The sequence below is a fragment of the Betta splendens genome, chromosome 4 (assembly GCF_900634795.4).
Source record: "Betta splendens chromosome 4, fBetSpl5.4, whole genome shotgun sequence".
NCBI lineage: Eukaryota > Metazoa > Chordata > Actinopteri > Anabantiformes > Osphronemidae > Betta > Betta splendens.
The window spans coordinates 7,134,121-7,147,242 of NC_040884.2; the positions used below are offsets into that span (position 1 = coordinate 7,134,121).

The window sequence follows — 13,122 nt, forward strand, 5'->3', positions numbered from 1 at the left end:
TTATCTTATCTAGCCCTAGAATCACATCTCAACCATCATCAAAAAAAAGCCTTCAGACTGGTGGGGACCTTCCAAATGTCCCCACACACACGTACACACACGCGTACACACACACACACACACAGACACACACAAACACACACACGTACACACACACGTGTACACACACACACACACACACACACACACACACACACACACACACACGTACACACACGTACACGCACACACATGTACGTACACATACAGACACGCACACATGTACACACAGCTTACTCATCAAGAGAACAAAGTGGATGAGGTTTCAGTACACCTGTAGTAGCTGTTATTGTGATGGTGATTTGTAGTAAGAGAACACCTGACTAATGAGGTCCCAGATCCAAAGCCAGGACTGAAAAAGTCAGCATTCAGCAGGGACTCATTACACCAAGCAGCACTGTTTATGTCCTAAGGGACACCGACAACAGGCTGTTGCAAGATATAGAGCGAAATTAAAGACACCTTGTTTTCATTAACTATTAAAGGATATCTAAATGCCTTTTCCTCAACATGATGACATGTTGTCAACAGTAACCATTAAACGGAAGCCCTGAGTGCACTGACACTTGTCAAAGTAATGCAACAACTTATCCACTGAGGGACTAATTGTTAAGAAGAGATCGGTAAATGCAGATGCAAATACTTTTCTGGGAGAGTGAACTTCTACACAAGAGGACAGAGGAAGGGCAGGAAGGCTGAGTGTGATAAGAGGTACAGAAGCTGCTCGTCCCCTGCAGAGGCCCTGTGATCTGCTCCATTGTCAGGTGCTAAGACACACAAAGAGCAGCTGGATATGGTTGAATCAGGAGACGATTACATGCAACGCCAATTGAGTTTGAAAAGGGGTACACAGACGGCAGGGAGTTTCTCTTAGTCTCTCTTAAAATAGATTGGTTCCTCATGCTGGTCTCAGCTTCTATAGTTGAAATGAACGGTGTAACCACTGGACCTTGTCAGCAACATGGTCTTAAAAGTGAAAACTGCAGTGAACCTGGCAGTGACAAGAACTCATTTATGTGAGCAACTAGTCCACTGTTCACTACATCCTTTTCACACTGCCTCGTTTTTTCATTTTTAGTTGCAGACATCTCTGTTTGTACAAAACACTTACTAAGTTAAATACAACTATTGGTAGGCAGTGGGACCACCACCTAACAATGTGATGTTTTCTACAGTCAGGGACCATGTTGTACAATATAAAATGTGGTAAAAAGGGGAAAATACTGGCTTGCATCCTAAATTCACACCAACTCAGTAACCTAGGAGAAGATATACAAGGAACACAGTATCTCCCCTGACAATTTGAGAATGAATAATATCCTGATGAGTATTTCTTGCCCATGTTATCTTAAGCAATGAAAACCCCTCAAACAAAGCAGTGGCTAGACTGAAATACAATCTTGAACCTACATAAACCAGAAGTGACATCACAGCCAAAAGGAACAAGTCAACAAAGAAATAGAAAATTGGAAATTGCCAGTGAACTTTGTTGCTCTCCATTAAGACCAAAAGGTGCGACATTTAAACTGAGCAAAAAAAATATGACTTGATAGTAAATTAAACAGTATGAGGTCATGAATAGCCAACTAGCTCAAAGTGTTTTTGGTATATCACCAATTGGACCTAAATGCACTCGGGCCTGAGAGTTGTGTAAGTGTGGCAGCAGGGACTGCTGGGTACTTCAGGAACACCTACGAAGAACACTTAACTGAATTGCCTCGTCTCTGCTCCTGTAACTTAACTCTAATTAGTTTAACATACTGGTTTAATGTCTTGCACATCTCATGACTAAATTTTAAGGACCAACAAAATATATTCTCCCAACAGTAAGAACAGAGTTAATTTAAACTCGAATTTAAGAGTAAAACGCTCGTGACATGAAGCTAAACTATGGCCATTTGAGACATGAGGGTTGAATTGGCACTGATAGAGAGCTGAAAGTATTGCTGTGAAGGAATGACCACAAGTCTATTCTTTCTATTCCTCAATCAGGTGGCAATCAAATGTGAGAATCTTAACAGTGGCTGCTGTGAGGATCCCCATAAACCCTTTACCCCCACTATTCTCATTGAGAGGCTCTCGTCTAAGGGTCTAATAACATAAATAAAGTACATCACTTCCCTTGTCAAAGACAGCCTGGAGAGTTTAGGATGACATGGATGTAAGGAGGGAAGGTGAAAAAGAAAAAAAATGAGCTGAGTGCCTCTCAGGCCTCTTCCTCGCTTTGACCCAATGGCTTCTTCTGATGTTGAGGTACACAAGTGCAGCTTGGCGGCTCAGTGGTAAAACGTGGAAACAAGGCTGAAGCGCCGCAGGACACGGGGGTGGGGGAATGAGGTTAACCCCCCCCCCCCCCCCAAATGACCCCGTCCCACATCTACGCACAAAAGAACTGGCTCCTCTTTTTTGGATTCTTTTAATTAACACTTGCATTGAGGGTCTAAGCATTCAGGGGCCGATACAGGGAAAGAATTTTCTCTCTCCCCTATCCCCCCCTCCCTCCTTTGCCTCTACCCTTCAAAGCTTTCTTCCCTTCTCTAGCCTTCGTTTTCTCCCTTTCTCTCCCTTCATTCTTCCTGTGTTTCATTTTTTCTTTCCTAGTGTAGGCAGTGTTTGGATTAGGTGTCTGGCTGTGAGTGTGAGATAATTACTACGGACAGCTGCACTGACAGCAACCATAACCACAGTACCACCTTGCACCACATTTTCTTTGATGAAGCCTGGGAAGATCAGGAAAAAGTGAAAACAGAGGTGAAAAGTGACAGTCAAGAAAAGAGGAGGTGGATAAAGGTGTGAGGTACGATGGAAAATATTGACAATATTAGATGACTAATTATGAAGACTTGATATCGAATAACGACAAAAAACTAAGGACAGAGGCCACAACTCCACCCTTAATACCTGTTGGTTTCCCTATTCAGGCTCCGTGAAGCCTGCCTAAAGATATGTCACTCCTGATTACTGTCTAGAGTGCTTTGCAGTGCAAGTAAGCCAGGCAATGCACATACACACATACTGTACACAAATACAGAGCTAGAGGCTAGGGAAGGCATAAATATGACAGTTGGTTCTATAGGATGCTTTACTGGGTGCTGAGGCGTTATCACTTCCATCTATAGTGAAACCTACATGGTGGTGGACCTTAGAGTGGGCAACGGCACTGATGAGAAAGATCCTTTTCAAGGTCTGAGATAAGCTTCATAGAAAAGCATAAAACATACAAACTAACTTAGTGCTGAATGTCACCTGAAGGCAGCCACTATCACAAGGACGGGGGCTGTGTCTGAGCTCACTGCCAAGACATGTTGCTATGGAAACTACTAGTGCCCCCCCCTCCAATAAATGTTGGTTCCACAGGCCCATATCAGGTAGAGAAAGATTCCAATAATGCCATGAGGGAAATTGAAGGAGGTGCAGGCCTACAAGGCAAGCCACCTCTGAGGATCAGCAGCATTAATACATTAGCAAATACCATGAAACACTGCATAAATGTCAGCAATTTCTGGCTAGAAAGAGGAATTGGTGGTGGGTTGTAATAAGGATGTCCTGCAATCTATCAATCACTGAAACAATGTCTGAGAAAAGACTTTGGAGGAAAACACCTTCAACATGAGGTCTGTCTGGAAACTCTCCATCGTGTCCTGTTGATGCAAAGAAGTACAAGAAGAAGACAGAAGGAAAGAAAGGCGGCTCACTCAGCATATATCAAACCGTGCGGGAAGCTAAGGTCCTGTCTGCCTCTCAAATCCACTCTTGCCAAGACCTCTGTCATTATCTTCAGAACTGCTCCGAACAGCTTTGCCAAAGCCACAAGAATCATGAGGACTTCGAAGGCAGAGCTAGATCATGGTATTTGAAAATAATGCCAGAGTATTTGTTTTAATCTACTTGGAGTAAAATGAATTCCATCAAGTTTTAACTATAGCAAAGTCCAATAAGTGTACTTTTCTCAGATGGAGGACTTTTCCAGAACTATCGAGACTGTTGAGATCCAGTAAACCCCATGAAAATAAAAATAAATGCCAAAACAAACACCCAAAATAAGACAGTGTGCTTCCCCACATGATCCTCTACTTGGCTAGTCTGGCAAATACCACAAATTGTTTTCTAATTAATATGTGAAGAACAATAGAAAAACAGCCGACAAATATATATCCCCTACAAATGTTCTAATTATTCATGACTCACAGGTACACGTTAATGTGTGTACACAAAAATGCTTCACCAGATTCATAAAGCACATTAACAAACGGAAAATAAACAGGGTCCTTGTTTATTAAACTTACCTAAGTTAACTAAATGGCTTTCACTATAAATGAGCATTACCGCTGCTACTGCTTCAACTTTGTACCACCTACTTTCAGAATAAACATCTTTCATATAAAAACACGTACAATAACAACAACTGAATAAACTGATTTGTAGTTACTGCTATTTGAGCTATTATATATACACACACAGTGTAACTCAATTCAAGCTTCATGAAGCCTTAAGTAATTCAGAAAACAATAAACAATGAAACACGTTGAGTGGACAGTATCAGGGAGGGCGATATAATGACTAGTTTCTCTGAAAGGTGAGAACGTCTTTCCAGCAAACTCATTCCCTCTCGCCATCGCTCCAACAACCAATGACACAATTAAACCAACAATACAACAACTCAAATAACCTTCTCAGAACACAGAAGAAACTGATACTCTGGTTGCACGAACTTTGGTGTTTAGCTAAACTCAGGTGCCCACAAAAACATGTGCATATTATTGCAACCTGGTTAAAGAATTTAACAGGTTGAATTTTAGCAGTACAACCATTTGACCAAATACAATGGCAATAATGTATTTTATGATTTTTTTTATTGTATTAAGTATTTAGGTTCAATAGTGGGCACAACACAACAAGCACACTACCAAACCCAAACACACACTGGCATAAATGCAAGCAGGCAAACACAGTTAAATCACACACTTAAGGCAAAGCACACTTAAGAAGTAATCGATTCCACTGCAAGCGGGCTAGTGTGCAGAGCTAAACGTAATCTGGGGCCTCGGGCTGCCATGTTTATTGGTCCAAACCCCGGGAGATGAGACTGGGCTAATGAGCTAGACACTAACACTGGCTCCCTACCCGCCTGATGGGCCAGCCAAGCCCAGGGCTTTCTCCGTTAATACCTTCAGACGTTTCAATAAGAGAGCTGTGGCTAGAGCAGAGGCCATTATTACACTTCAGTGTCGGTGCTTTTTAATATCTTCTCATCCAGAAAACACAGACACTATGGATGTGTGTTAGCCACATACCAACCGGGCCTATGATGGCACAATGAGTTGCAATCTATTCATGATCCCTGGCTGTCATATCCACAGCTACCTATAGGTATGAACTGAGGTTCACCGATAAACAGTGCGGATCACAAAAGTACCAAAAAGAAAAGCATGATGATTTGCTCTTATCCTTAACATTATACTGAGACTAGTAGTATCTGTCTGGTGTCACACGATTCGATTTGTCAGAATTATAATAGCAATTTAACATTTTAAAATAAAATTATATAAATCTAATTATTGTAATTATGTAAACTATTGTACTGTGTATTTATTTTATATTAATAGATAAATTCAAATTACAAACTTAAGTAAACAAACTTTGGGGCATCTTTAAAAAGAAGTGACATGCAACACACTTTTTAGCAAAGTCTAGAATTGAACACAGCAGTACTAAAAATGTCGGTTCTCTTAGTAAGAATAATAAAGTTAAAGCTCAATACTATGGGTTGAGGTTTGAGAAAATACTTTGCCGCTGCAACACTCAACAGAGAGGTCAGTCATTTTGTCACTGACTGTACAAATCTCAAAGCACATTGTCAAAGATTTCTGTTGCAATCCTCGGCTGTGTACTGATCACATAATTGGATGTCTACAAAGATAATGCTAACAATGATAAATCTCCATTGCAGCAGTATGGTTTGTTTGGTGGTTACAGGGTTTACAATTGCCTGCACGGAGCTATAATGGAACAACACAAAGCAAACAACCTGGTATTCTGAAAAGAGGCATAACCTTTTATCCTTTGCCCTTTTAGGCACATTAATGGCATAATGTATTTGCTTTTACTGCCTAATCTTAAAAGCTTTGCATCGAGTCATAAAACAGGTGAAGTTATTGTTCAATGACTTTGACGCTTTGAAACATTAATAACCTCATAGAAAAGACTGTATCCACCAAAACATTGTACACGGAACCCGTGTCGTCGTTAACCACAAATGTGCACTACCACTGAGGAGGACAGACAACCTCTGTAGTCTACCGACAATAGTGAAGCCAGTCCTGCCCCCCGGGCATGTATAATAACAACTAGGGGAAAGGAAACAATCCAATAAACTATCACACACATCTAAAAAGGAAAACGCTGGCTAGGGGCTCACACAAGAATGTGTGCACAACAGCTCCTTCATGTAGCATGATAAACCATGCCATACAATTAGCATGGGAACACATATGCTGTCAAAGAAGGGGTGAGACAAAAGGGGTCAGAGGTTCCTCAAGGTTCTGTATGAAGGCCATTTCTGATCGGCTTGACTGTGTGCAGCGTGAATGGCTGGGAAGAGAAACACTGCGAAGCGAGAGGTCAGTGGGAGTCAATGATGTGAGCTTTAATGTCCACAGATAGAGGGCACGGGATGGGAACCATCTTTGACATCTTAATTTGCTTCAACATCTTACTTTCATGCTTCTGACAGATGTCGTATGCTTGGACTGGAGTTCTGATCAATTTGATATTTATAAAAATGATTTATCTGTAATTCTTGGATTGTAATTAATTTGTGTTTAACACTCTCGTGAACAAAGGGGTAAAGTTCTTCAAGTCCAAAATTAATTATTATTTAACAGTATTTTTGTGTGCTTCTTACAGAGTCATCGGATGCTGAGGCCGGCCATCCCTCCCACTGTTGATGTCGGACAGGGATGTTAGTCAAGTCTGAAATGTTCCTCTTCACCTGCAAACAAAGAAAATTGCCATTTTAAAACATTAAAAATGGTTTTAAAATAGCTCTGATTGCCCCATCTTGGTCATCATATTTGTTTCTGCAAAATAAACAAAAACATCAGATAACATTATAATGTTATCATGTTTACTATAATACAGGAAAAACAATTTTACAAATTATTACAAATTCTATACAAAAAGGTACACTCTGTTCAGTAACATGAGAAAAATGTAAGGCAAGGCAAAGAACTAAGAAGGAGAAAAAGACAAACAATGTTATCAGCATTCTTCAGATGCCAGAGCTAATGCCCAGCAACAACAGCCCCACGCTCTGAAATGAACAGTATTTCTCTTCTCCCATTCATGCGCAGACGCTGTATCTGCATCACTTAATAACATTCCGTGCTTTTAAACAGTTAGCAGCCGGCAGCCCCTGTCCAACCAAGCGCCATGTAACATCGTCCAGTGGGTTGTTGGTATAAAGCCCTAACGCCAGCCTGATGTGCGCCAGCCGTAGCTGATCAAAGTCGTCTGAGCGCTGGCGGCCGTAGATTTTAGTGCATTTGTTCAGCAGAATTCTGCCCTTGAGGCCTGAAAGGCTGGACACTGATGCTGAGAAAACTGCCTATTGTGAGGCAAAGATCCCTCTGCACACGGGTCAAATCTCGTCTTTGTAAATAGCACCGAGGAGAGATGGATCCTTCGGTGAATGCGAGGCTGCTGATCAGGCAGGTGGAAACGTAAAGAATGCTACAAACACAAAGTCAAAGTCGGCCAAAGAAGTAAAACTGCTGCACCTCACTGAAGTGCAGGTGCAGGCGCCGCTTGCACAATAATACTCCATACTCAATTCATATTAAATACACAATTTGCTTATACCTACTTGCGTGTGTGGGGGTGGCAGCAAAGAAACAAAAGGGCTAATTGAGGATATTATAAAATTATATTACAATTTTTTTGTGGTGGGTCTTGTGCAGCAAAGCAATTTGCAGTACCAACGAGGTGATATAAGTACTGATGAACAATAATAAATGAGAGGCACAGTTCATCATTTGTCTTTCTATTGTAAATCCCACACCAAACTGCACAGTGCCTATCCTTATGAAGAGAAGCCACGGTCAGGATAGCAGGCTGGGGTCACAGCGGGTGGCCAGTGTTATTACAGAGTGTAATATCTATGTTTGACCAGCCGGACTACAGGGATTTGACTGACCGGCTGGCCGACCGATGAATAGAGGGGAAAAGGGAAGAAAGGAGAGGCATAAACACTAGTAATGAAGAAGCTGCAGTCAGAGGTTAAAGCAGCATCACAGAAACAACAAACTAACGCCCACCACAGAGAGAGAGAGAGCGAAGGTGAGAGGTGTCAGCGGCGAGTGGGGATGGACAGAAAATGGCTCCTGGCAGAGAACAACATGATCACACCACACAATAAACGCAACAGGCCTGTCCACCTGAAAGTACACTTATCTGGATAATCTGGAAGCAGTACGGCCTTGACTGTGTAACACAAACAGGAGCCTAAAACAAAATGGATTAGAAGCCCCAGCAGCCAAACAAGAGAGCACAGTGTCTAACCTAGCTTCTCCAGGTAGTCAAACATTTTGTTGTAGCACTTCGCTACCAAACATCGCTGGACACAGCAGCCATTAGAGGGAGCAGAACTGTCTAATGCTGCCCCCTGTCAGCCACATCAACCATCTCACCATGAAGTTATCGCGCTATGAATACATTTATTGCTTGACATAAAACACATTAACATAAAAAACAGCTTAACATGACACACACACAAACCTGTTAAAAACAGGAATGTCACAAACTAGAGTTTGCAGGTCAATAGGCTAAACATGAAGCCTAAGATGAAAGACTGCAAAAACTTGTAAAAGAAGCCATTCAAGGTGACTTTTAAATAAATGAGCTAAAATGTCTTTCTAAATTATAGGCTCAATAACAAATACAGCACTGCTCATCCTTGGGTTCGTGTTTAGCTGAGGCAGGGCTGCGTGAGCCTATTACAACACTGGCTCGACTGGCTGCAGTGCAGAGATGCTGGGCAAAACGCCTCCAAGCTAAATTAATGATCAAATCAATGTAAATGCCAATTGCATGTAATCCCTGGCTGGAAGCGTATCAAAGCAAAGGGAAGGTTTCCGTTAAACAGTCACAAGCGCTCGCTCGCTCGCTCTCTCTCGGGTCTCCCCTAGGCACCAGATGCCCTTCTCTTATTCTTCTTTCTCTGCTCCGCAGCCCTGTCTGCATTTGGTCCCTATTTGACGCCCAGCTGCAGAGCAGGGATGAGGCCCAGACCCAGCCCTGGGGGGCAGCAGAGGAGGGAAATCCCCAGGACAACTGGTCTGGTCACGGACAACTCAGGGCCCAGCAGCCATCCCTATTCTGCCTTCTACCTCCCTGGCAAACATTTGCTCTCCAGCTTAGCTGCGAAGCTAGCCAGAAACTTACCCCCACACTCTTGTCTGGTAATGCCAATCACAGTCTACACACTTTAGAGATGAAAAAAAAAAGAAGGTAGAGAGGGGACACAGTGAGAGAGAGAGCGATGGAGAATGAAGGAATAAAAAGGGAGGGGCAAGGGCAGTTCCCTGAGAGCCACAAGGCAAAGCCAGGGCCTTTGGCAAAGACAAACAAGAAGACAGGACTCTATCCCTATTGATATGCACAAGCAGGGACCATCAGCTAGTCTTCAGCTAAGACAAAAGGGAGAATGGGGAGAGAAAGGTGCTCTGTAGTGGAGTCCATATGTCTGAGTGGACACAGTATGAGGAGAAAGAGGAGCCCGGCAGGCTGAATATTGTGTTACTTCTTTGTTGCATTTATCAGTCTTAAGATGAGAGAAATGTGCTGCTCTTGTTTTAATTTTACAATTCCAAAGCTCCACCACTAGTATTTGATCACCTTTGCTTTTTTAATTCTCATGTAGCTCTTCACATGAGCCACAGGGCTAAACTGTGTAATTTTTCCTTGCACATTACAGTAATAAAAAGTTGGTTCTTCCACTGGAGGGTAAATATTTAAAAGACCACGGTTAACACCAGGCAAACAGAGTCCAGATCTACACAGGTTAAAGTTCTGGGCCTAATTTTCACCGCAGGGGGCCTGAGATGCCTAAAGACAAGCATGCGTAAGGAAAAGACTGTGACATGGAGGCCTGTTTAAGCCCACATTGTCCCTTCTCGATCCCCTGTGGCCTCTTACAACACCCCCACCAAGCCAACAGTCCTTTGCCTCCTTTCTGTGTCCATGGTTCCCCCCTCCCACACCACAGGAACCCCTCACCAGTGTTTGTAATCCCAGCAGAAACACTTAAGGTTCACAGTGGGTGCTCATCAAAACCATCTGCCCGAGAAAAGAGTGGGAGAGGAAAAGAGAAATGATGGTAGGAGGGGAAAAAGAAAAGAGTGAAGAAGCAGAGGGAGAGAACCAGCGAGGCTGCCTCCTCCAGTTCAGTTCAGACCAGTCGCTCGTACTAATCTGTTCAATTAGCACCACTGCAAGCCCTACTAGTAGCCCGATTATTATTAGTGTAATCTTCACCCACAGCGAGGAGCCAGGCCCGAGGCGCGGTGGCTGCAATGAGCAAAGAAGAAGGAACACCTTTCACAGCCATGTGAGAGCAAGTAATTAGACGAAAGGTATAACGCGTCACCTAAGAAGTAGAGCCAAAAAAACAACTGGAAGGTCGCTTACGTACACCCACCACCGGAGCAGAAAGACTTAAGAACGATATCTGAAGTGAGAATTTGAGGATTCCTTTATTGACTTTACTTACATGTGCACTAACATAAAAAACTATTCTTTGTTCTATCTAATCTGTCTTTAGGGTAGCTTATTTCCTTTCACCTGTGGCAACATGCTACCCACTGTGAATAATAAATGGTGCCTGCTCAGGTCTGTACAGGGGGTTAGAGTAGGACAGTGCATGCCAGTATTGTAAGAGTGAGGGTGCTGGTTTGAACTCACACTGACCCAAACTGAACACCTTTATTCATCCAGAAACACATTTTAATGCTCATCAACCAGTGCATTTTACTAAAGCATGAACAGGTGTACAGCCTTCACAGGGTCCAGTGTGAGCAGCTATAAATATTTCATAGGCTACCAAACCTACTGTTTAGTTTCAGATGAAGAAAATTGCTCAAACAATATTTAGTCATTTAAGGCACCTCTTAGACTGCTGACAGAGAGTGAGACAGACGCAGGGGGAGCGTGGAGCAGAAGAGGGGGTTGTACCAAACCGCAGCTGTGAGAGTAATTATGTGCTCGGAAATGTGATCATTTGTGATGAATAATGAATCGATGGCTGAGATAGACTAGCAATGTTTGGCAAACGGAATGAAGCTATGTTAGAAGAACCCAGAATAAGGTACAATAATGTATTTGAGACTCCATTTATAAGCTACTAAAGCCTTTTGTGTGCATTGGTACCTATGAAGTGGCTTGCTGATGTTCCCATTCACTAATCAGCCACAACATCAGATAATCGGCTATTAATGTCAATGGTGTAGTGAACAAGGGTTAGACAGAGTACCCTAACCAGTGTGCAGGAACACGGGCCCAACGCAGAGAGCTCCAATACACCGCGTGCTCTGACACCTGTCTGTCATGGACATTACATTTTAATATGCTGATCCCGGTCCACCACAACATTACAGCCAGCAGCTGCTTTGACTGTTGCAAGTGATCAGCATACGGAGCGTCTGTATGAATGGCGGCGTTTACCTCCTGAATGGTTCTGGAGCCGGGGAAGTTTAGGCTGTAGTCCCTCTGGGCTTCACGGTGGCTGATGACCAGCAGGAAATTCTGGTTTAACGACTCTTGGAGAGCACTAAATGAGGAAAGAAAACATCAAAACAGCAAAAGTGAGAGACGGACAAGACGAGAAAACATGATACGATGCAAGGAAAACAGAAAAAATGTCATGACAGGATCAAAAGGTAAGGATGTAAACAAACATTATTACTAAGAGGGACTGGGTCAAATAAAGGGCAAGCTGAAACTTGTTAACTAGCAGCTTCCTGCTGGCCCACAGTGGGGTGGGTACCTGCTCAGGGGAGTACTCACCTGCTTTCCTGGCTGTGTTTTAACAAGCCTTGCCAGAACTGCTCTCAGCACAGCAGGCTACTACAGCTACAACCACCTGCACAGTAGCAGCGTGGAGTCTATCCATCTGCCTTATTACTCACAAAATTATTATTATGACATAAACCCAAGTGAGACTTTAGCCCAGATGCAGGGGAGGCGGACCACATAGTAAACCCCATGTGGTCATGAAGGGGTTTGACGGAGTGACTGTCCCTTACCAGTAATTCCACACTCACTTTGCAAGGTAGAATTCTAACTTTCCGATTTTTTTGGAAACATCGCCAGCTCACCATCTGTTTTCAGTTGTTGAAAGAGGGTGAAAAAAAATGCTGCGACTACTTTTCTACCAAGCCAAAAAGAGCTGTAAAGAGTTATTATTGTGCGCGATACACTACCTCTTCAGCAGATGCTGCTGGATTACTGCCGTATTGAGCTACTTCACACTCCCTCTGTGTTTTCTGTAACTGAGGTAATATTAATGACTGTACAGTCATATCAGTTCGGCTGCAGGCTCCAGTAAGCCACCGAAAACACCTGTTGATTAACAGATGAATATGTAAGGCTCCTGAACTATGAGATCATCCATGTCCTGTCTGAATCTGCAAGTCCATTTCCATTATGAAATTGACTTGCATTATATTGCACTGTAAGCACTGAGTGAGTGAGGCCTATGAAAGCATTTTGACTGACATAACTCCTTCAACAGCTCTTAGCAGTGACAGAGACGATGCCTGTGAATGATGCAAACGAAGACACTGTGTGCTTCACGTAGAGAGGAGGAGGTGGGGGAGTCAACTTTTGGAAGCTTCATTTACAATAAGCTGTGAGGTTAAGTAGCGTTTTGAGCAAACGCTGAGTCTGTGAGGCTGAATATCAATGGGAGGCTTAAGGGCCGAAGCAGGCACTTAATCAGGGCTCAGAACCCAAGGAGAGGAGGAAGAGTTGAGAGAAAAAGAGGGATGGGGGAATTAATATGTAGCACACACATTAATTATGCAATCA

The 13,122-nt window shown here is 43.0% G+C and overlaps 1 protein-coding gene across 2 annotated transcripts in view; it reads right to left on the reverse strand.

Moving 5' to 3' along the window:
- Nucleotides 1-13,122, reverse strand: part of faf1 (Fas (TNFRSF6) associated factor 1) — a 46,859-nt gene that overhangs the window by 23,398 nt on the left and 10,339 nt on the right. For both annotated transcript variants that reach the window (XM_029147846.3, XM_055508015.1), the window contains 2 exons: nucleotides 11,758-11,863; nucleotides 6,944-7,030 (listed from right to left, as the gene is read on the reverse strand). In XM_029147846.3, coding sequence (XP_029003679.1) covers nucleotides 6,944-7,030; nucleotides 11,758-11,863 — 193 coding nt within the window. The remainder of the gene's footprint in view (nucleotides 1-6,943; nucleotides 7,031-11,757; nucleotides 11,864-13,122) is intronic.